Source organism: Cololabis saira, chromosome 10 (genome assembly GCF_033807715.1).
Source record: "Cololabis saira isolate AMF1-May2022 chromosome 10, fColSai1.1, whole genome shotgun sequence".
Taxonomy (NCBI): Eukaryota; Metazoa; Chordata; class Actinopteri; order Beloniformes; family Belonidae; genus Cololabis; species Cololabis saira.
In genome coordinates this window covers 5,649,377-5,672,814 of record NC_084596.1, presented here as the reverse complement: position 1 = coordinate 5,672,814, position 23,438 = coordinate 5,649,377, and the positions used below count along the sequence as shown (strand labels likewise).

Here is a 23,438-nt window from a genome sequence, read left to right as displayed (position 1 = left end):
CCTAAATATGACTTGATCTCATTCTTGAGCTTCATAATCTGAAATCTGACGGTTTAGCGCTCTCGCTCAACGGGCTGCTGTGCGCGCTCCCGCGGCCACAAATCAGAAGAAATCAGATTCTGGCAGGCAATCACTTTTTGGCACAACACCGGTTTTTGCTTCAAAATTAATTTTAATGTATTTCTGTCCAGACACAGTTATGGGATGTTTAGGGTCTGGCTTTTATCTCCAGTAGTCCTCCCATACGGTCGTCATGGTGACAGAGATGTCCGACCTGCAGCTCCAGCTGAAGCATCATGTCCAGTCTTACTCCTGGACCAGCAGGTCAGTCTGGTGCCTGAGGACTCAAATAAACGTGTACATTGGTCTTAATCCGTTATTATATAATATGCATGACAATAAAGCAGAACGAGGAGCCGTTTTTCATCCACCAAAAATTCTGGTGTCGGTTCTTAAAATACAAACAAGAAAAGCAGAGTGTAATGATGCACTAACGCTGCCCATAAACATTCACAAACCCGTACGATCATAATAAAACCAAAACTCTTCACGGAACGCAACGCAAAGCAAAGAACACCATAATGTAGGCGTCAAACTGAATCCCAGAAGGGCCGGTGTCCTGCATGTTTTAGATGTTTCACTGCTTTAACACACCTGATTCTAATTAATCATCATCACCAACTTGTCATCAAAGTCTGGATAGTTCTGTTGATGACACAGTCACTTGTATCATGGTGCAATGAAGCAGGGAAACATCTAAAACCTGCAGGGACACCGGCCCTCGAGGACTGGAGTCCGACACCCCTAAATGCCCCAAAATGAATTATTTATTCCAGCTCAGAGCATTTTCTTGTTAGGATGAGCGGTTTTTAATGGATAATTATCTTCATATCATATTCAAACATATATTTGAGGGAGGAGACAAGGCGGAGTGTTGTGTTCCCGCATGTGCGCTCAAATCCACGCTGATTGGGATGTACAGAGAAACCTGCGTGGATTTGGGCGAACGCACAGCTTTGTACATATGAATTTTTGCGGTCTCGTTAATTCCACGCACGGATTCACGTTGAAATCCACGCACTCTTAGTACATGAGGCCCCTGGGGCCTTATGTACTAAGAGTGCGGCGCACAAAAAACGTGCGTACGCCACTTTCAACGCTCACGGTCGGATGTACAAAGAATGACGTGAACGTAGAAAGCTGCGGTCCTTCACTCACACATTAAGGCTTTTGTACGCACTTTTCTGAGGTTTTGTCCGTTGGCGACACTCACTGGTGATGCAGTGAAGTGCAGAATATGAGGAAACTTAACGTCAACAATAAATTCACGACCACGTGAAGGACACGACAGTCCCCACATCACCAGATAAGTTACACGAGAGTGGAGCTGCAACAATCTCACAATCAACCGCATGATCTGAACAAACAACTAAAGGAGCTCAACGATGGAACCTGCAAATCCTGATGGAGCTTTGGCTCCGTTAGAGGAACCTGCTGATGGCAGGATCAGGAGCGAGTCCTCAGGGACCAGACTGATCTGCTGGTCCAGGACTAAGACTGGACCATCAGCTGTTTTAGTCTGGATCTGCTGGTCCAGGACTAAGACTGGACCATCAGCTGGTTCAGGTACCAAGAGGATCTTCTGGATCTCTCTCCTGAACTGGACCAGCTGCGCCGGTTCAGACCAACATGATGCTTCAGCTGGAGCTGCTGACAGGTCGGACATCTGTCTGTCGTCATGACGACCGTATGGGAGGACTACTGATAAAAGCCAGATCCTAAACATCCCATAACTGTGTCTGGACAGAAATACATTAAAATTAATTTTGAAGCAAAAACCGGTGACAATGTGATTGTCTGCCAGAATCTGATTTCTTCTGATTTCTGGCCGCGGGAGCGCGCACAGCAGCCCGTGGAGCGAGAGCGCTAAAACGTCAGATTTCAGATTATGAAGCTCAAGAATGAGATCAAGTCATATTTAGGCAGAAACAACTTTTCATTAACTGTATTTGGCCTTCAATCACTTTTTGGCACGACACCTGTCTCTCCTCCTGCGGATGCAACACTCCGAGTTAAAGCAACTTTGCTCTTTATTTCCCACGTTTGCACGATAATCCCGTCGGCACAAATTGTCTTTATTTCTGCAGCGGAGGAATCAGATCGTAATGCTTCATGTTTTAAATATAAATGTATTTTGTTCACATTGTTATACTTATGAGAGAGGTGATCGCGGACATCCATAATGTGTAAGACTCAATAAACGTGTACATTGGTCTTAATCCGTCAGTATATAATATGCATGACAATAAAGCAGAACGCGGAGCCGTTTTTCATCCACCAAAAATTCTGGTGTCGGTTCTTAAAATACAAACAAGAAAAGCAGAGTGTAATGATGCACTAACGCTGCCTATAAACATTAACAAACCCGTACGATCATAATAAAACCACAACTCTTCACCGAACGCAACGCAAAGCAAAGAACACCATAATGTAGGTGTCAAACTGAATCCCAGAAGGGCCGGTGTCCTGCATGTTTTAGATGTTTCCCTGCTTTAACACACCTGATTCTAATTAATCATCATCACCAGCTTGTCATCAAAGCCTGGATAGTTCTGTTGATGACACAGTCACTTGTATCATGGTGCAATGAAGCAGGGAAACATCTAAAACCTGCAGGGACACCGGCCCTCGAGGACTGGAGTCCGACACCCCTAAATGCCCCAAAATGAATTATTTATTCCAGCTCAGAGCATTTTCTTGTTAGGATGAACGGTTTTTAATGGATAATTATCTTCATATCATATTCAAACATATATTTGAGGGAGGAGACGGGGCGGAGTGTTGTGCTCCCGCATGTGCGCTCAAATCCACGCTGATTGGGATGTACAGAGAAACCTGCGTGGATTTGGGCGAACGCACAGCTTTGTACATATGAATTTTTGCGGTCTTGTTAATTCCACGCACGGATTCACGTTGAAATCCACGCACTCTTAGTACATGAGGCCCCTGGTCTCCTAACCCACATTCATTCTTTACAGGTCACTTTGGTTTAGCTACCCTCACGGAGGGTACGGAGTTCAATAATACACACAGTATTTTATCATTTAAAAAAGGCACATGGGTTGGTGAAATAACACAAAAAAGGGAGCCCAACTAAAAACAGGGGAAAGGGTTTATGGACTACGGCTTACCAGCTGATCTCTTGGCAATCTGAATTATTTTACTTTGAATTTCTCATCTTTGGCTCTTGAAATTTAAAACACTGAAAAAATAGTGGAGAAAAGAAAGTGTTGAAAAATTAAGGAGTTTAATTCAGTTACAGAAAAATGTATATCAATTAATTTACTGCGTGAAATCTTTCTGGGTGAAATTCAAAGAATTGTAAAGTTCAAAATCTGATGGAACAGATTTACTTCCATAGGATCGGTGTTTCTACTGATATCTGTTTTCCACTTTGACACTAAACTGGATTATTAGCTGAAAAACCACCTCCTGGAAGTGTAAAAAGGTTTATTGGATATTCTGGAGGTTTTTGAATTAGTGCCGTCTCCATTGCAGGATTTCTGTTTGGATGTCTGGGTTTTCTCCCAAATCTCAAGGTATCGGAAACGCGCCTGACTGGCATCCTGCAGTCGTGGTCAGCAGCGCTCAAAAAGAGGTGAAGACACAAAAGAGGTTTCAGAAATCTGTAATAAAAGATAACTGCACAAAGAGATGTATTATTTGGTTATTTAAGCTTTAAAAATTGTACGATTATGATCTGTTAACTGCAGGTCTGGATCTGGACCCTAGTGGTCTGTAGAGGACCTGCAGGTCTGGATCTGGACCCTAGTGGTCTGTAGAGGACCTGCATGTCTGGATCTGGACCCTAGTGGTCTGTAGAGGACCTGCAGGTCTGGATCTGGACCCTAGTGGTCAGTAGAGGACCTGCAGGTCTGGATCTGGACCCTAGTGGTCAACAGAAGAACTGCAGGTCTGGATCTGCCTGTTTCCAACATTTATTTGGTCATAAATATGTTCCAGTCAGATTGTACGGAGGCCGACACCAGGACTTGTTCCCCTTTTGCATCTGTGGACAGTAGTTGGCATCGATGCTGATGGTTGATTTGTACGGACAAGATGGCAGCAACCAGAATGACATTTATCTAAGCGGCTTAAAGACAAACCAACACTCATGTGGTGACATCATGAACACTTTAATATTGATCGGTAATCCACAAAACCCCCTCCCTGAGCTGCAGTCTGCACTCTAGATGCTGAAACAGCTTCTGATGGAGGAAAACAGCTGATTATATTTGGTATCTACAGAAATATAGATTTGGTAGAAATGTAATCCAGTGGACGATGGACCAAAAAATCTGTGGTTGCAATAAAAACATCTTATTTCCAAACAGTTTTCTTGACTCACTGATTCATTAGGTGAGAAAATGAGAGCTGAAAACATCGTTACAGATGACGTCATGGAGGGGTCGTCCAGTTCTACTACAGTCTAGGAACCATAGAAGCACATTATTGTTGTTGATTTCTCCTTCTACTGACAAATGTACATAAAAATCATTGTAGTACATTTAAAATCAACCAGGCCGACCTCCAGAACCCTGAACATGAAGAAGCAGTTCTAGCTGATGGATGGATCATCTTATTCATCTTGGTGAGAGCTCACATACAAACAAACACTTTACCATGACAGAGATCTGACAGTCCAGTAGTGATGTCATGGCTGGAACAGGAAGTGGTGTGAATAAAGACCAGGATGAACCCTGGCTGCACAGCAACCTTGTGCTCAGATCTGTCAGTAGGTTGTAACTTCATCTGGGCTGATTGCAGCTCGGTGATTCCTCTCTGACATCACAGTTGGTCACATGTGCAGCAAACTACCTGCAGCTGACATGAAGTGAATGATCTCAGCTGAACTGAGCTGCAGAGAAACATCATGCTGCTGTTCACTGTGAAGCTCTGACTGGAGACAGACAGAAGAACAACATGTGGATCCTGGAATAACGGCAGCTTCCACCTTTAAAGGACCGGAAGAGGAAGAAGTTTCCAAGGAATCATTCAGAACAGTTTCAGCAACGTGTGATTCAGGTGTTCTGATGGAAACAGAGACAGACATGTACAGACTCAACTATCTGTCCAACAGAGACAGTTTCTCTGACAGGAGCAGATTCTTGAGACTGAACTCAACACAGAGTCACTGAAGAACCAGAATCAGGATTTAACCAGAACCCGAATCCAGGATAGAGAGGTTCAGTGAATGTGGTGTTGAAGGTGTGGAGGAGGATCAGTCTGTCAGAGGAGACGCTGTAGAAGGACAGAGTTCCAGCAGGAACGTCCACGTACACTGCTACTCTGTCAGAGACTGGGGAAGAGGAGGAGGAAGTTGTTCTGTTATTGTGCCAGACACGGTACCGACCATCATCAGAACATTCCAGACTCCAGGAATTATTCTTCCGTCTAAACCCATAGTCACCAGAGTTTCCTTTCCTGCTGATTCTTCTGTAACTCACTGATATATAAACATCTCCTCTCCACTGGATCTCCCAGTAACAGCGACCCATCAGAACTTCTCTACACAGCAGCTGATCCCAGAAATCAAACCTGTCTGGATGATTAGGATATGACTGATACGCATCCACAAACATCATCTTCCTGTTGTCATCAGACAGTTTTATGTAGTTGTTTACTGTGTTTGTGTCGATGGTGAGTTGACAGGAATCTGATGGAGGCAACAAACAACCCAGCTTCAGTTATTATTGATCTGTCATTGATCATCGATGGACTCATCAATGAGTGACGTGTCAGTGTGAAGATGGTTGAATGTGTGAATGAAATAAAAACACACTTACACTTCCACGGACCTGGTGTCAGAAATCGTTGTCCAGCAGGCTCCACCCTGAAAGGAGGAAGGGGGTCAGACCAGCACAGTCTCTTTCAGCAAACATGGACATTACATGGCTCTCACACACTGATGAAGGAACAGCCCAACACTTGGACAGATGCACTTGAATGCAGCATCTCTGAAGTCCTCACAGTCCAGCAAAGTTTCAACACATTATTTTCATATGATTTCATCTCTGCTGAATCAACAGCAGGAGGAGACCATGTCATGGATAAGTGAAGGTGCAGCTGTTATTGTGCTGTGATGGGCCTGAAAACCACACTGCTGTGGTTCTGGGATGTTTACTGGGTCAAGAACGGCATCAATCAGCTCTGTTGCAGCACCAGATGAGCTGGAGCAGCTCCATCTGCTCAAAGATCTCTGCTCAAAGTTTCATGGACAACATTCAGACATTATATGGTTTGTAACAAATGGCCAACAGCTGTAAGGAACAGGATGTAAGAGGGGTGTAAAAAACATGTAAATGCAGATGAAAGAGTCACATCTCTTTTGTAATGTATACCTTCCTCTAAGAGGACTAGCATCCACATGTCAGGTGCAGGTATGTGTATTTTACTCTGTGCAATTAATAAAAATTGCCACAACAAAATCCAGAGAGCCACAAAGATGATGTCCACAACCACACCAAGAAGAGTCCAGCACACTGATGTCCTTCTGTCTTCATACCTGAGAGTGTCCAACCTGACAGTGTCCTACCTGAGAGTGTCCAGTCTCCAGCGGGGATCCTCCAGTTTAGACAGAAGCTTCCCTGCTGACTTTCCTGGATGGTTGTAGCTCAGGTCCAGCTCTCTCAGATGGGAGGGGTTGGAGCTCAGAGCTGAGACCAGAGAAGTACTTCCTTCCTCTGAGATCAGACAGCCTGACAGCCTGCAGACACACAACACAACACACATGCAGAGACTCTGAGAGAACTGCTCTGAGACTAAAGATGACTCTGTCCTCGTGTTCACCTGATGATGGCGCTGAAGGAAAAGTCAGAGGATCAGCAGAAACACATCAACAATCTTCAATATCAACCACAGTTGTAACGGTCACTAGTTGAACACTTGGTGGATTCTGACCTGAGAGACTCCAGGTGACAGTGTGGACTCTCCAGTCCAGGACACAGCTTCTTCAGTCCTGAATCCTGCAGGTGGTTGTTACTCAGGTCCAGTTCTGTCAGACTGGAGGACTGAGAGCTGAGAACTGAGGACAGAAGTGGACAGATGTCCTCTGAGAGGTTACAGTCCCTCAACCTGCAGACGAGATTAAAGACAAATGATGAGGTTATTTAGTAAAGTGTTTGTATAACATGTCACGTACAAGACAACCCAAAGGGATTAAAATAAAAAGATTTTAAGAATTGAATAAAAAATGTAAGAATTTAAGAGCAGTAATTAAAGACAGACAGACATAAGTCAATAAAAAGGTTTTCAACTTGACTTAAGGCTATAGAGAGTTTCAGCATCCCTGATGCATTCTGGGAGTTTGTTCCACAGGTGAGGAACAAAAGCTGAACGCTGACTCATCATGTTTGGTTTTAACTCTGGGTGTAGAAAGTAGGCGTCTCCCTGACGACCAGAGGGTTCTGGGTGGTTCATCATAGACCAGGGCTGCGTCCGAAATTGCATACTTCCACCCTATGAGTATGCAAAATGAGTATGCAAGATTTTTTAGTGCGTCCGAAACATTAATTCAATTCAATTCAATTCAATTTTATTTATATAGCGTCTAATACAACAGATGTTGTCTCTAGACGCTTTCCAGAGACCAAGAACATGAACATTAACCCCCGAGGAATTATTACATAAACAATGGCGGGTAAAAACTCCCATAGTGGGAGAAAAGGCTTAAGCCAAACAGTGGCAAGGAAAAATTCCCCTTTAGGAGGGAAGAAACCTGGACCAGGACCTGGATCATAAGGGGGGACCCTCCTGCTGAAGGCCAGACTGGGGGAGTCAGGGACGTCAGCAGAACAGCAGTCATGTGGAAGCAGCAGAGAAGAGAAGAGAAAAAAGGGGGGCCATCACAAGAAACTACAGGAACGATGGACAAAAATGATAGCTATGAGATATTTATAATAAATGGAAAAGGAGAGGAGAAGAAGGGTGAGAGGCACCGCCCAGCGGATCATGTCGGTGCCCCCCTGCAGCATAGGCCTATAGCAGCATATCTATCAACAAGCTATATTTGAGACTAACTATTATAGTCTTGTTCTATAGCTGCAACTATGACTACTGACTCTAACACACTAGAGTTTACACTACCTAGAGATTTACCAACACCAGCTAGAGGTTTACTAAACACTAACTATAGGCTTTACTAAACAGAAAGGTTTTAAGTTTAGTTTTAAAGGTGGAGGTGGTGTCAGCCTCCTTAACCCAGATTGGAAGTTGGTTCCAAAGTAATGGTGCCTGATAGCGGAACGCCCGCCCTCCAAATCTACATTTAGATACTCTAGGAACTACGAGTAAGCCTGCATTCTGGGAGCAGAGAGCTCTGCCAGGAACATAAGGCACTATCAAATCTTGTAAATACTGCGGAGCTAAGCTGTTTTGGGCTTTATATGCAAGTAATAACATTTTAAATTGGATTCTGAATTTTACAGGTAGCCAATGGAGCGACGCTAACACTGGAGATTAGAACATACTCAATAGTATGTACTATCCATACTAATTCTAGAGAAATTTATTAGTGTGGATTGATGGACACTAGCTAAGCAGAAACTTCCCACAATGCAATGAAGCAGCGTTTGGTTGCTAAGTGATACGTATATGTCATAAGTATAATATTAAGTATAATTAAAGCTGCAAGCAACGATGAACGGGCCCTCATACTCACGGCCACCGCCCCCCCCTAAGCATATCAGAAATGACACCACCCACGACTTCCTATGTCAAACCATTCAAAAGTTATTGCAGAAAATCAGAAGTGTTGCATATCGACCAATCAGAAGAAGGGGCAGGGCTAATTCATGCCAATGAAGGTCAAGTACTCAAAACCGAGTCAGATGACACCACCCACGACTCTCTATGTCAAACCATTCAAAAGTTATGCCAGAAAATAGGGACTATCAAATATTGACCAATCAGAAGAAGGGGCGGGGCTAATTCATGCCAATGAAGGTCAAGTACTCAATACCGAGTCCGATGACACCACCCACGAGTCTTTATGTCAAACCATTCAAAAGTTATGGCAGATAAAAGTAGTCTAGGGGGCGCTGTTGAGCCGTTAGGCCACGCCCATTAATGCAAACCATGAAATATCAAATTTATCGCCAGGCCTTGGTGCAAAATTTGGTGAGTTTTGGGGAACTATCAAATATGGACCAATCAGATGAAGGGGGGGCGCGCTTTTTGGCGTCTAGCGTCGCCACGGTAACACTTTTGAAAGCGAAAAGTAATGCACGTCGTCGCAGGATGGAGACGCACATTTTGATGAACAACACACCTGGGTGCACATTACGGTTCGTGCTCTGAAGCGGCTGAAGAAATGGCATAAATTTCACCAAAAGGACGACAAGTAATTCAAAATGTTCAAAATGGCCGACTTCTTGTTCAGTTTCAGCCATGGCGCCAAGAGACTTTTCTTTAAGTTGCGACATGATACAGGTGTGTACCGATTTTCGTGCATGTACGTCAAACCGTATTGTGGGGCTTGAGGCACAAAGTTTTTTCTGTCTGAACCAATCAGATGAAGAGTGGGTGCGTTTTTTGCCTGAGTTAGCCCTGCCCCTTCTTCTGATTGGTTGTCCCTATTTTCTGCTATGACCTTTGAATGGTTTGACATAGAGAGTCGTGGGTGGTGTCATCGAACTCGGTATTGAGTCCTTAAGCTTCATTGGCCTGAATTAGCCCCGCCCCTTCTTCTGATTGGTTGTCCCTATTTTCTGTTATAACTTTTGAATGGTTTGACAGCAAGACTCGTGGGTGGTGTCATCGGACTCTGTATTGAGTCTTTGACCTTCATTTGCCTGAATTAGCCCCGCCCCTTCTTCTGATTGGTTGTCCCTTTTTTCTGCTATAACTTTTGAATGGTTTGACATAGGAAGTCGTGGGTGGTGTCATTTCTGATATGCTTATGGGGTCATGAGTGCGAGGGCCCGTTCATCGCTGCTTGCAGCTTTAATTTTTATATTATATAATTATTATTCTCGCCAGAAATGAATTGCCTTTTTGGAGGCCTTAACCTGCTTGAAAACTCACCAAATTTTGCACACGCTTCCAGAGTTGCAAAAAATTACGTATTTTATGGGCGACAGGCATGGGTCGACAAGAATGGGCTCCTTAGCGCCACCTATTTTATGTTTTTTGAAGAGCCCCACAATATGGTTTGACTTACAGCAATGACCTTTATGTGTCTATTGTATCAGACAAAGTCCTACAAAAAAGTATCTTGGACCCATGCTCTAAGTTACACAGGAAGTCCAGCATTTTGAACAGAAAATGTCATTTTTCATGAATTCTGGTCATTTCCAGGCCTCGTACTTTAACGAACTCCTAGAGATTTTATCCGATTGGCTCACAACTTGGTTTGTACAATCTAGACTCATGGCCGACGCTAAATTGCGAAGCTTTTAAGTTTTTACCCGAGGGCGTGACTGTAGTGATCCGGCGAAGTTTGAGGTCATTTTTAAGGCTCGCCATGAAACATCAATTGGCTATAACTCAGCATTACATTATTTGATGTGGTAGAATTTCAAAAACTTAATGTAGCACAATTGAGAGCAAGGTGAGGTTCGATCATCTGGCCTCATCCATGCAGCCAGGAGAGAGTTTTTAATCAACTTCAGCTGCTGAAACTCAGTATGAGATTCCTGCTTTAAGGCTCTGATCCGACAACTGGCTAAAAGTAAACAGACAACATGCGCGCGCATGAACCCGTGCATGACACGGGGAGAAGGGACTATTTTTTTTATTCTTATTTTTTAAACAACTTTATCCTTATGAACGCAAGTGTTATACAGTCCAACTTTCCTTATTTTATTCAGCACACTTTTTTTTTTCCTCTTCGGCGTGGGTCCCCACGCAGCAATGGGACCGGGGCGGCCGCCCCCTCTGCCCCCCCGCCTGGTCCGCCAACATTAAACCTTGGATTTACTGTAGGTTGTGGTTCATTAGTATGACGATGTGCCACTGAGGCAGTTGATATTCTACAAGACATTACTATTTATGTATAGCTTTAACCTTGACACTACTTATTATATAAAACCTTTATTCTCTTCTATTAAAGTAGTACCATCACAAATACAGAAGTAAAGTTACTTTATAGTCCAACCTGTTTTTTTACATTGTAATAACAGTCTATTTCATATTTTGCTTCAAAATATTTAATGACTGACTCCTGGCCTGAAAAGGTTTCCCAGTCCAACCCTGATTGTTACAGCAATGCACTCGTGGTGTGTGGAAGTGCGTTTTCGGCAAAGAATTGTGTGTATTTCAGCTGGAGTTATTCTCACCCATTTTTTTAAACCCAAAATGGACCCTTATGGAATTCCACATTTTAGAACATCCCGCTGTGACAATGTATCATTAAAAATGACATATTACTCTCTGTTGTGCAAATAGTTTTCAACCCATTGCAAAACCTTATTTTTAAAACCATAATAAGATATTTTTGATAATAAAATTCCATAATTAACTGTGTCAAAACCTTTTGACAAATCTAAGAAAATTCCTAAAGCGTATTCATTTTTCTCGAAACCAGATAAAATCTTTTCTCTAAGATGCAAAAGAGCCATATAGGTGGAAGGATTTTTTCTAAAACCATATTGATGGTCATATAAAATGCTGTTGGCATCGAGATGCTTCAGAATTCTGGTACCAATATATACCTATACCAACTTCTCAAGTATCTTAAAAAAGCAAGGGAGAATTAATATAGGACGATAATTTGAAAATACAGATGGATCATCAGCTTTAAACAATTCAATTCAATTCAATTCAATTTTATTTATATAGCATCTAATACAACAGAGTTGTCTCTAGACGCTTTACAGAGACCCATACCCAGAACATGAACCCCGAGCAGTTATTACATAAACAATGGCAGGTAAAAACTCCCCTAGTGGGAGAAAAACCTTAAGCCAAACAGTGGCAAGGAAAAACTCCCCTTTGGGAGGGAAGAAACCTTGAGCAGGACCAGGCTCATCAGGGGGGACCCTCCTGCCGAGGGCCAGACTGGTGGGTCAGGGACGGCAACGGCACAGCAGGCAGGTGGAAGCAGCAACGGGATGACCGGGGGTGGGGACCGCAGGCCAGCACGCAGCTCCCGAAGCTCCGGCCCAATCAGCAAGTCCCAGGTTGGGGTGCAGGGTCAGGAAAAGACTTGTGCTCCGTAATGCAAGCTACAAGCCACCCACGACCACCTGCAGGACAAAAGAGAGAAAAGGGAGGAGAAGGGGGGGCCAGCAACGGGATGACCAGGGGTGGGGACCGCAGGCCAGCATGCAGCTCCCGAAGCTCCGGCCCAATCAGCAAGTCCCAGGTTGGGGTGCAGGGTCGGGGAAAGACTTGTGCTCCGTAATGCAAGCTACAAGCCACCCACGACCACCTGCAGGTTCCGGTGTCCGGCAAAGGATGCTGCAACATGGACAAAAGAGAGAAAAGGGAGGAGAAGGGGGGGCCAGCACAAGAAACTACAGGAGCGACTCTGACACACTAAAGTTTACACTACCTAGAGATTTACCAACACCAGCTAGAGGTTTACTAAACACTAACTATAGGCTTTACTAAACAGAAATGTTTTAAGTTTAGTTTTAAAGGTGGAGGTGGTGTCAGCCCCCTTAACCCAGATTGGAAGTTGGTTCCATAGTAATGTTGCCTGATAGCAGAACGCCCGCCCTCCAAATCTACATTTAGATACTCTAGGAACTACGAGTAAACCTGCACTCGGAGAACGGAGAGCTCTGACAGGAACATAAGGCACTATCAGGTCTTGCAAATAATGCGGAGCTAAGCCGTTTTGGGCTTTATACGCAAGTAATAAAATTTTTAATTGGATTCTGAATTTTACGGGTAACCAATGGAGCGACGCTAATACTGGAGAGACGTGGTCTCTCCTGCTGATTCCTGTCAGCACTCGTGCTGCTGCATTCTGGATCAGCTGGAGCCTATTCAGCAAATTACTTGGACATCCTGCTAACAACACATTACAGTAATCTAGTCTAGAAGACACAAACGCATGAACTAGTTTTTCTGCATCACTCTGCGAGAGGATTTTCCTAATCTTTGCAATATTACGGAGATGGAAAAAGGCTATTTTACAAACCTGATTGACATATGGTTTAAACGACAAATCCTGATCGAAAATAACACCAAGGTTTCTCACAGTTGCACTGGAAGCCATCGCAACACCATCTAATCCCATCCTAAGATGCTCTGGACCAAGAATGATAACCTCTGTTTTATCTGAATTTAGAAGCAAGAAATTTCTGGACATCCAGTCCTTGATGTCCCTAAGACATGCCTGAAGTTTAACTAACGGTTCTGTTTCATCCGGCTTCATAGACAAGTAGAGCTGCGTATCATCAGCATAACAATGAAAGTGTATGCCGTGATTCTGGATTATACTTCCCAATGGCTGCATGTATAAACTGAACAAGATTGGCCCTAGCACTGAACCCTGCGGAACACCATAACAGACCCTTGACTGTTCTGAAGAAACCTCATGTACATGAACAAACTGGAACCTGTCAGATAGATATGATTTAAACCAACATAGAGCTGTCCCTTTAATCCCAACAACATGCTCTAACCTGTGCAGTAAAATGCCATGATCTATAGTGTCAAAAGCAGCACTGAGGTCCAGTAGAACCAGTATGGAAACTAATCCCTTATCTGAGGCCATAAGGAGGTCATTCGTGACTCGAACCAGTGCTGTCTCTGTGCTATGATGCATTCTGAACCCTGACTGAAAGACTTTAAACAGATCATTTCTATACCAATAGTCACATAACTGGCTTGAAACTGCCTTTTCCAGAATTTTAGATACAAATGGAAGGTTAGAAATTGGTCTATAATTAGCTAAGGTGTCTGGGTCAAGAGAAGGTTTTTTAAGTAAAGGTTTAATTACTGCCACTTTGAAAACCTGTGGTACATATCCTAAACTTAGGGATAGGTTAATTTGGTCCAGTATTGTCGTACCAATAAGAGAAAAAATATGTTTGAATAATCGAGTCGGGATGGGGTCTAACATACATGTGGTTGACTTAGCTCTATTAACGAGAAACAGTGGGATGACCCTGGCAAGTTTTAAATCTTGTGGGATAATACCAGATTCAAGTGACACAGAAAAAATACCCGTTTAAGGAAAACTAATTGTAGGTGCGACTTTTTTGATGAGATAGACTGTAATTTCATCATGGCCAGCAGAAGAAGTTTTAAGGTTTCCTAATAATATCAAGTACCTCTGAAGGCTTTATTGGTTCTAAATTATTTACAGAGGTATAACTTTCATTTATAGAGCTTGGCTGTGTCCGAAATCCCATTCTTCCACCCTAATGAGTATGCAAAATGAGTATGCAAGATTTTTTAGTGCGTCCGAAACATTAGAACGTACTCACTATCGCTATCCATACTCATTCCGGAGAAATGTATTAGTGTGGATTGATGGACACTAGCTAAGCAGAAACTTCCCACAATGCAATGCAGTGGTGTTTGGTTGCTAAGGGATACGTATATGTCATAAGTATAATAATAATAATGACTTGGATTTATATAGCGCCCTTCTAGGCACCCAGAGCGCTTTACAGAGATCATTATTCATCCATACACATTCTCTCTGGTGGTGGTAAGCTACGTTTGTAGCCACAGCTGCCCTGGGGCAGACTGACGGAAGCGTGGCTGCAATATCGCGCCTAACGGCCCCTCCGACCACCACCAACATTCATACACATTCACACGAGGCAAGGTGGGTAAGGTGTCTTGCCCAAGGACACAGCACACTGGGACAGAGCGGGATTCGAACCGCCGACCTTCCAATCATTGGACGACCCGCTCTACCACCTGAGCTACTGCCGCCCCGATATATATATATAGATATATAATATTAAGGATAATAATATTATTATATAATATTAATATTATAATATTCGTATATAATAATATTATATAATGTCATCTTGTTTGGGCCAGATTAAAACGGGAAATAGCGGAGCAGTGCTTCTACTGCTGCTGTTACCATGGTAACAGCTGCTACTGCTGCTGTGACACGTGACTTCCTCCCAATGGCAGGAAGTGACGTGTGCGCTCTTAATAGTACGTCCGAATTAATGCACACTACTGATATTTAAAAGGTTCAAATTCAAAGGTGTGCCAAACTTAAGTATACTTTTTAGTATATACTGTTTAGTTTGGCATTTCGGACGCACCGCTTGTTTTTCAGATTTTTTTTCGGAAAGCGGATTTCCTAAATTCTATAGTAAACCATGGTTTGTTAAGGTTTTCAGAGCTTCCTTTATCTTTAGAAATAAGATAAAGGTTGTGTTTAGAATTGCACTGTGTGGCACGAAGCTTTCATCCATCCAGTAAAAACGTTTTACTACCTCCTCTCGAAACACTGACTTTGCAAATATTGCAAGTTGCAGTCGCATATGCTGGCTGAGGTAATGTGAAAAAATTCCATATCGCAGATCCTTAACCTCGCTCCATTTTGAAAAGTGTAGAATTCCGCACGGCGTGCTGACATTACGTTACTAGCGCGTGACGACACTCACAGAGCCTGTGATTGGCCCATTGTTACCAATACCCGATCTAGAGTTTTTTTCAATATTGATGCCAATACAGATACCAAATATCGGATCGTTTATTTTTCCATATGAAATCCACATTTATTCTATTCATTTCCTTTATAATCCTAGGTGGGATTGCAAGAGGGTATGCTGGATAGATTAACCTGGATAATGATTCAATTTTGGTTAACAATGTTCTACCAAACAACGTTAAGCCCCTATTTAAGCCAGTTATTTAATTTTTTTTTTACATTTATCGTATTTTGAATATTCTCTTTTTGGGGGGAACTGGAGGGAGGGCGGTGGCCATGAGTGCGAGGGCCCGATCAACGCTGCTTGCAGCTTTAATTCATTTTTTTATTGGATTATAGTCTTTAGGTGAGATGCTTATATAGATTTGGTGTCATCTGCATAGTCATGGTCGCACATTTTGTTCTTTTTCATAATTTGAGCAAGTGAGAGCATGTAAATGAGCATGTAAATATTAAACAACAGGGACCCCAGAATTTAACCTTGAGGAACTCCACATGTTATTTGTGTAAGCTCTGATTTGTAGTTACCTAAAGACACAAAATATTCTTTGTCTTTTAGATAGGACTGAAACTAGGTTGGTGCTGTGCTAGAAAGTCTCCCCCAGTTCTTCAACCGGTCTATCAAGATGTTCTTGTTGATTGTGTTGAAAGCAGCACTGAGATGCAGTAAGACTAAGACTGAAATGTCGCCAGTATTGGAGTGGATATCATTAAGGACCTTTACTAGAGCTGTCTCAGTGCTGTGATGTTGCCGGAAACCTGACTGGAACACATCCACATGGTTATTTAGTGTCAGAACATTGTACGTTTTTTTGAAAAAAAAAAATTAAATTCAGGATATCGACATGATTACAAGACAGGCCACGCCACAGCTATGACACTTGCTCAAATGACAGATGATTGGCTGCTTAAAATGGATAAAAAAAAAAAATTGGTATTGTATTGTTGGATATGAGGGCAGCATTTGATGTTCTTGACCATAATGTGTTATTGAATAAGTTAAGCTGCTATGGTTTTGAATCAGCTACAATTGTATGTGGTAAGAGTTATTTGTCTGATGGGAAAAGCACTGTTTCCTTTAATGGTAGTGATTCCAAGCTGAGAGCCGTGAGCTGTGGGAGTCCCAAGGGAGGTCTTTGGGTCCGCTTCTATTTTCAATATTCATCAATGATTTATTGTTTATTCTAAATCATGCCACCATTGCAATGTATGCTGACAATTCGATAGTTTATACATCGGCAAATGTGCCTGTTGATTTAACTGAGATTTAAAGGGTGAATTAAAATTAACATAAGAATGGATAAGAAACAAATGAGTTCTGAATAAGTCTAAGAGAAAGCATACTGTTTTAGGTTAAAAACATTTAAGAAATGACCCTGTGCTATGCTTAACTACGGGTGATGTAGTGATAGAGCAAGTAACAGAAGTGAAGGTATTAGGGGATGTTGTAGAGTCAAATGTCCTGGAATAGACAAGTTGACCAAATAGTGCAGAGAATGGGTAGAGGTATAGCTGGGATTAAACACTGCAGGAAGTTTCTGCCTAATGATTTGATTAAACAGGTGATGTACGCATCGGTCTTGTCAAATTTAGATTATTGCTCTGTGATTTGGTCCAGTACAACCAAACGTAACCTGGCCAGGCTGCAGGTAGCTCAGAACCAACCTGATCTCACATAAATCCGTGAAATGCCCACGACCTCTCACCACTATTTTCCGTGGCACCAACACGGAAATGGTATAATTCCGTGTGAGCACCACGGATATTGTACTAAAATCAATGGAATCCGTTGTCGTGATATATACACGGATAATTACATTATTATGTATATATTATTCTTTATTATAGTGGCTAAGTTATGAGTTTCTGACACGCAAATTACTGTTTGTTACTGTCAGTTTGTAAAAGCATGTTTTTAATGCCGTTTTGATGATTTTTAACAGTATTTTGACAGCAAGTCTTTAACAGTGTTTTCTAGTATTTAACGTAAATTCGAGTATTTAACCATGTTTTTTGCTGTCGCCATGACGACGGAGTAAGTGATGTGAAATTATTATTTTTAGCAAAAACCACAAGCGTTTCCTACTTCTAACCAATCATAAGTGGTGCATTAACCTAACCAGACCTTAACCAGAGCGTTGTCCAGCCACAAAATATAATTTTGAATTGCTTTTGAACCAGGAAGTGGAGACAGGCGATATTTAAATTCATTGTTTTAACCTTCTCCCATTCCGTCAACCACAGGGAATTCCCTGGGCATCCCCTCTACGTCATAGAGTGACGAGCGGAGATCCTGATCACGTGACGAGTGCCCCGATCGCGGATGTGTTTTTTTAATATTTGTTTTTATTTATAAACTTTATTTAAAGGAGCTGTATGTAAGAGCAATAATAAAACGAATCATAAAATGACCCCGATATGTCAACAGACATTTAAAAATCATGTTCATTTCAAATACTTATGTCACTGACAACAGCACTCAAGCCAGGATATTCCAGTTTAAAAAGAGGAGTTGCAGCCCTCAACTGATGTTTATGTTGTCATTTTTTGTTTTGACCTGAAGCTCCACCCTCCACCTATCTCCCAATCACCAAGTCAGTATTGTTTCTGAAGCTCCACCCTCCACCTATCTCCCAATCACCAAGTCAGTATTGTTTCTGAAGCTCCACCCTCCACCTATCTCCCAATCACCAAGTCAGTATTGTTTCTGAAGCTCCACCCTCCACCTATCTCCCAATCACCAAGTCAGTATTGTTTCGGCATCCGGGTTGCCAGCTCGGCTCTAATTATGGCAGCCATGGCAGCCTACGTTCCTGCTGCATTCTGCAGCCTACCTGGCAACCTCTGGTCGGGGGGAGGAGGGGGAGGGTACACGCCGCTCAACAATATTTTGAAAGTGACTGCAGTACCAGTTTTGGACATTTCTTACGGCTCCTTTAACATTTTAATTCATGGATCGCAGATGTGCGGTCATTGATTACTGTTGCTATGGACGTGGAAATAAACCGTAAAATATATTGTGCTTTTGAACAGTAAATATTAAAATAAACCGTACACAGGTACATTTACAACTTACATTGAATCACTGTGAATACATCAGTCAGTTACATGATGTTAAATAAAGTATCCTGAATAAACAAACATATTTACAATTCCTTAACATACATCATCTCTATAAAATGTAGTTACTATTTCAGATGCACTACATAATAGATATATTCAATTGATATATGCTTTTTTAAACGTTTTTATACGTTAGCGTTAACCAAACCAATGTGACTACAAATATGGCGCTGATTAGCATAAAGCTGTATAGCACTCTAGGGAAATGTAGTTCTTAGCTAATATTGTAATATTGTTTTTTCACAAAAATGGAGATTGTTAATACTAAAATAAGAGTGTACATAGTAGTTTAAGGGCATGATACACACATTTGTGTAAATATATTTTAAATATATAATTGTAAAATGTGTGAAAATTAATTTTAACCATGTTTTCAGAACAAAGCAGCTGGCTGAGTCATTCAGCAACTTTATCAGACCAGTGGAAGTAATGAATCCCCATCCATCCTGGTGAAGTGGAGAATGTAGGAGGCAATATTCATTGAGTTTAATCAATAAAGTAGTTATGCCTAAATCACCAGAAATAGTCTACAGAAGATTATAATTGTTTTCACACACACAATAATTGGTCAAGGCGAACACCAGCAGGTCATTTTCTGTTGCCTCCATGTAAAAGTCACTTAAAACAGAAGTCAATGAATCACAGAGCAATGGTGGTGTGGAGTGAATTACCAGAACTTTGGACTTTAGATAATATAATAAGCTTTAACAAGAAGCTCAAGTTATTTTTGTTTATTCTGGAAAATCAAATGGAGTGTTAAGAATTGAGCTATTATTCTGTTTATTGTTTTGACACTGTTTCCTTTTCCTCTATTTGTTTTGTGTTTGTGTGTGTAGTTTTGCTGAAGGGGGTGTTAAAATGTGAACAGCACATGATTGTTTGTTCTATCTCACACTGTCCAGAAAGTTGTTGTGTTGTTGAAAAGTGGAATATATTTTTTATTCGTATTAAATTGAGCTCTTGATTTGATTTTTCTTAATATTTTGTTTGAGAGTGTGATGAGAAAATGTAAATTATGACTTTAAAAAGAGGAAATGTAGAGTCATAATGCCATTGTGCTGATTATAATGTTTTTTTTTTTACTTTTAGCAGGTTCCTAGTGTCTGAGTTGTGAGCATGTATGTTTACATATTTTAATTAATGATAATGTTGTAATTCAGCTGATGATTCTGATGAAACCCCAGAGAAACTGCTGTGAAAGGTCAGCAGCTAACGGGGATCTAACAAAACAACCAAACAAACAGTTGTAATGGTCACCAGTTGAACACGTGGTGGATTCTGACCTGAGAGACTCCAGGTGACAGTGTGGACTCTCCAGTCCAGGACACAGCTGCTCCAGTCCTGAATCCTGCAGGTCGTTGTTACTCAGGTCCAGTTCTGTCAGACTGGAGGACTGAGAGCTGAGAACTGAGGACAGATCTGCACAGATGTTCTCTGAGAGGTTACAGTCACTCAGTCTGCAGAGGAGATTAAAGAGAGATCATGAGGTTATTTAAAAGTTGATGGTCATTTAACAAATAAATAAATTATATAATATCAGTGAATACTGATTATTTCAACTAATAATCAATAAGTATTGATCATAGTGATCACTGCATTTCTCTCCTCTACATGTAAAGTTTCCTGAGATGAATCATTGAGGATAACTGGTCCCAGATGAACATGAACTTAATTGAACAGTGAATTTAACTGGTTTCCTCCAAGAAAACATGTGATTGTAACTAAAACAGATGTGTCCATGTTTGTCCTTACACAACTTTCTTGGAGGCTTGGACCACTGGCAGCAGCCTCCGTAGAACCTCCTCTGATGCTGAGAACTTCTTCAGGTCAAACTCCTCCAGATCTTCGTCTGATGACAGTAAGATGAAGACCAGAGCCGACCACTGAGCAGGAGACAGTTTATCTGTGGAGAGACGTCCAGACCTCAGGGACTGTTGGAGCTCCTCCACCAGAGACCGATCGTTCAGTTCATTCAGACAGTGGAACAGGTTGATGCTTCTCTCTGCAGACAGATCCTCACTGAACTTCTTCTTGATGTATTTAACTGTATCCTGATTGTTCTGTGAACTTCTTTGTTTTAGTTCAAACAGACCTCGTAGGAGAGTCTGATTGGTCTCCAGTTTGAGACCCAGGAGGAAGCGCAGGAACAAGTCCAGATGTCCGTTTGGACTCTGTAAGGCCTTGTCCACAGCACTCTGATAGAGGTCAGTCTCTGCTCTTATTTTAAACCACCAGGAAGTATTCTTTTGTTCCTCCAGCAGGTTGACTCCAGACTTGATGAAGGTCCGATGGACATGAAGAGCAGCCAGAAACTCCTGGACACTCAGATGGATGAAGCAGAAGACCTGGTCCTGGTACAGGCCTCTCTCCTCTCTAAAGATCTGGGTAAACACTCCTGAGTACACTGAAGCCTCTCTGACATCGATGCCACACTCTCTAAGGTCTGATTCATAGAAGATCAGGTTTCCTTTCTGCAGCTGCTCAAAAGCCAGTTTTCCCAGAGACTCCACCATCTTCCTGCTCTCTGGACTCCAGTGTGGATCCGTCCCAGCTCCTCCATCATACTTCACCTTCTTCAATTTGGCCTGGACCACCAGGAAGTGGATGTACATCTCAGTCAGGGTCTTGGGCAGCTCCCCTCCCTCTCTGGTTTTGAGGACGTTCTCCAGGACCGTAGCAGTGATCCAGCAGAAGACTGGGATGTGGCACATGATGTGGAGGCTCCGTGATGTCTTGATGTGGGAGATGATCCCGCTGGTATGCTCCTCATCTCTGAACCTCTTCCTGAAGTATTCCTCCTTCTGTGGGTTAGTGAACCCTCTGACCTCTGTCACCATGGAGACACACTCAGGAGGGATCTGATTGGCTGCTGCGGGTCGTGTGGTGATCCAGAGACGAGCAGAAGGAAGCAGGTTCCCCCTGATGAGGTTGGTCAGCAGCACATCCACTGAGGTGGCCTCTGTAACATCAGTCAGGACCTCATTGTTGTGGAAGTCCAGAGGAAGTCGACTCTCATCCAGACCGTCAAAGATGAACACGACCTGGAACTCTTCAAGGTTGCAGATTTCTCTGATTTCACTGAAGAAGTGATGAACAAGTTCCACCAAGCTGAACCATCTCTTTTTCAGCAAATTCAGCTCTCTGAAGGTGAATGGAAGCAGGAACTGGATGTCCTGGTTGGTTCTGCCTTCAGCCCAGTCCAGACTGAACTTCTGTGTTAGGACTGTTTTCCCGATGCCGGCCACTCCCTTCGTCATCACTGTTCTGATTGGTTCATCTCTTCCAGGTGGGAGTTTAAAGATGTCTTCCTGTCTGATGGCTGTTTCTGCTCTGTCTGGTTTCCTGGATGCTGCTTCAATCTGTCTGACTTCATGTTCATTGTTGACCTCTCCGGTTCCTCCCTCTGTGATGTAGAGTTCTGTGTAGATCTGCTTCAGAAGGGTTTGGTTTCCTGCTTTAACAATCCCTTCAGACACACACTGGCACTTCTTCTTCAGCTTAGACTGTAGCCGCTTTTTACAAACTGCAGCAGAAACATCTGAATACACATGAAAAAAACAATTAGTGTTTTATAAAATTCAACTTAATTCTCCTAAAGAATCAGGATGTAAACCGACACTGATCGACTCTAACGTTACGATGAGCTGTACAATACTGAGTAGAATCACTTTTCCCACCAAGAGATTTTGAGATTCATCGAATGTAAAGTGCATTATAAGTTAAATTCATTATTAAACATGTTTATTGAGGTCCACTGCTGTCCTGTACAGGGAGGGTGCTACTGTAGGGGGGTGGTGGGACCATGTGGGAACAACTGGCCTGCAGAAATATTTAGCTGGGTGTCAACGGTCAAAATAACCTTCATGTGGATCAAGAATGCAGATTTGATTCCAGCAGAACATTGTTGGAACAAGAAGAGCAGTACTTCATCTGTCAGTGGGTTTAATGTTGTGGCTGATCTGTGAATGTTGTTCGTCTCCTGAGGCATTCTGGGACATTTATCCAGCAGCTTAAATGTTCAGAGAAATCCTCTTACTGCTCTGCAGATGCTCAGCCAGCTCCTCCTGCTTCATTCTCCTCAGGAAGTTCACTGTGATCTTCACAAACGCCTCTCTGCTGCTGCTCTTCTGCTCTTCATCCTCACCCTCCAACAGATGCTCTAGGGATTCTGGGTAATCTGGACTCAGAACCCTCTGGATCTTCTGCAGCTCGTTCTTCACAAACATGACAATGTTGTCCTCCAGCAGCTGGAACAGAAGACCTCATGAATGACACAACCAGACTGAAACCACGGAGACAAACATCAGGTCCATGACGGACAGACTGACAGTCCACTGGTCTCCAGAGACCAGCATGGAGACAAACATCAGGTCCATGTTGGACAGACTGACAGTCCACTGGTCTCCAGAGACCAGCATGGAGACAAACATCAGACCCATGTTGGACAGACTGACAGTCCACTGGTCTCCAGAGACCAGCACGGAGACAAACATCAGGTCCATGATGGACAGACTGACAGTCCACTGGTCTCCAGAGACCAGCATGGAGACAAACACCAACAGAACAGATGGAGAAGCAGTTGTTGTTCATGTACAGACCTGAAAGATGGAGTCCAGCTGGGTCTGATGCTGCTGGACAGACGGACCACTGGGGGACTCTGAGATCTGCTGGTCCA

At 42.6% G+C, this 23,438-nt stretch overlaps 2 protein-coding genes across 3 annotated transcripts in view; both read right to left on the bottom strand.

Moving 5' to 3' along the window:
* The window catches only part of LOC133452321 (NLR family CARD domain-containing protein 3-like), a 674,416-nt gene that overhangs the window by 644,667 nt on the left and 6,311 nt on the right, over positions 1-23,438 (bottom strand). The gene's annotated exons all lie outside the window — the stretch shown is intronic.
* Positions 3,983-23,438, bottom strand: part of LOC133452317 (NACHT, LRR and PYD domains-containing protein 5-like) — a 203,948-nt gene continuing 184,492 nt past the window's right edge. The window contains exons 8-12 of one of the 2 annotated variants that reach the window (XM_061731558.1): positions 20,047-20,220; positions 6,961-7,134; positions 6,596-6,766; positions 5,847-5,893; positions 3,983-5,716 (exon numbers count right to left, since the gene is read on the bottom strand). In XM_061731558.1, the coding sequence (XP_061587542.1) occupies positions 5,181-5,716; positions 5,847-5,893; positions 6,596-6,766; positions 6,961-7,134; positions 20,047-20,220 (1,102 nt within the window). In that variant the 3' untranslated portion in view covers positions 3,983-5,180. The remainder of the gene's footprint in view (positions 5,717-5,846; positions 5,894-6,595; positions 6,767-6,960; positions 7,135-20,046; positions 20,221-23,438) is intronic. The other variant, XM_061731559.1, reaches the window with a different exon arrangement.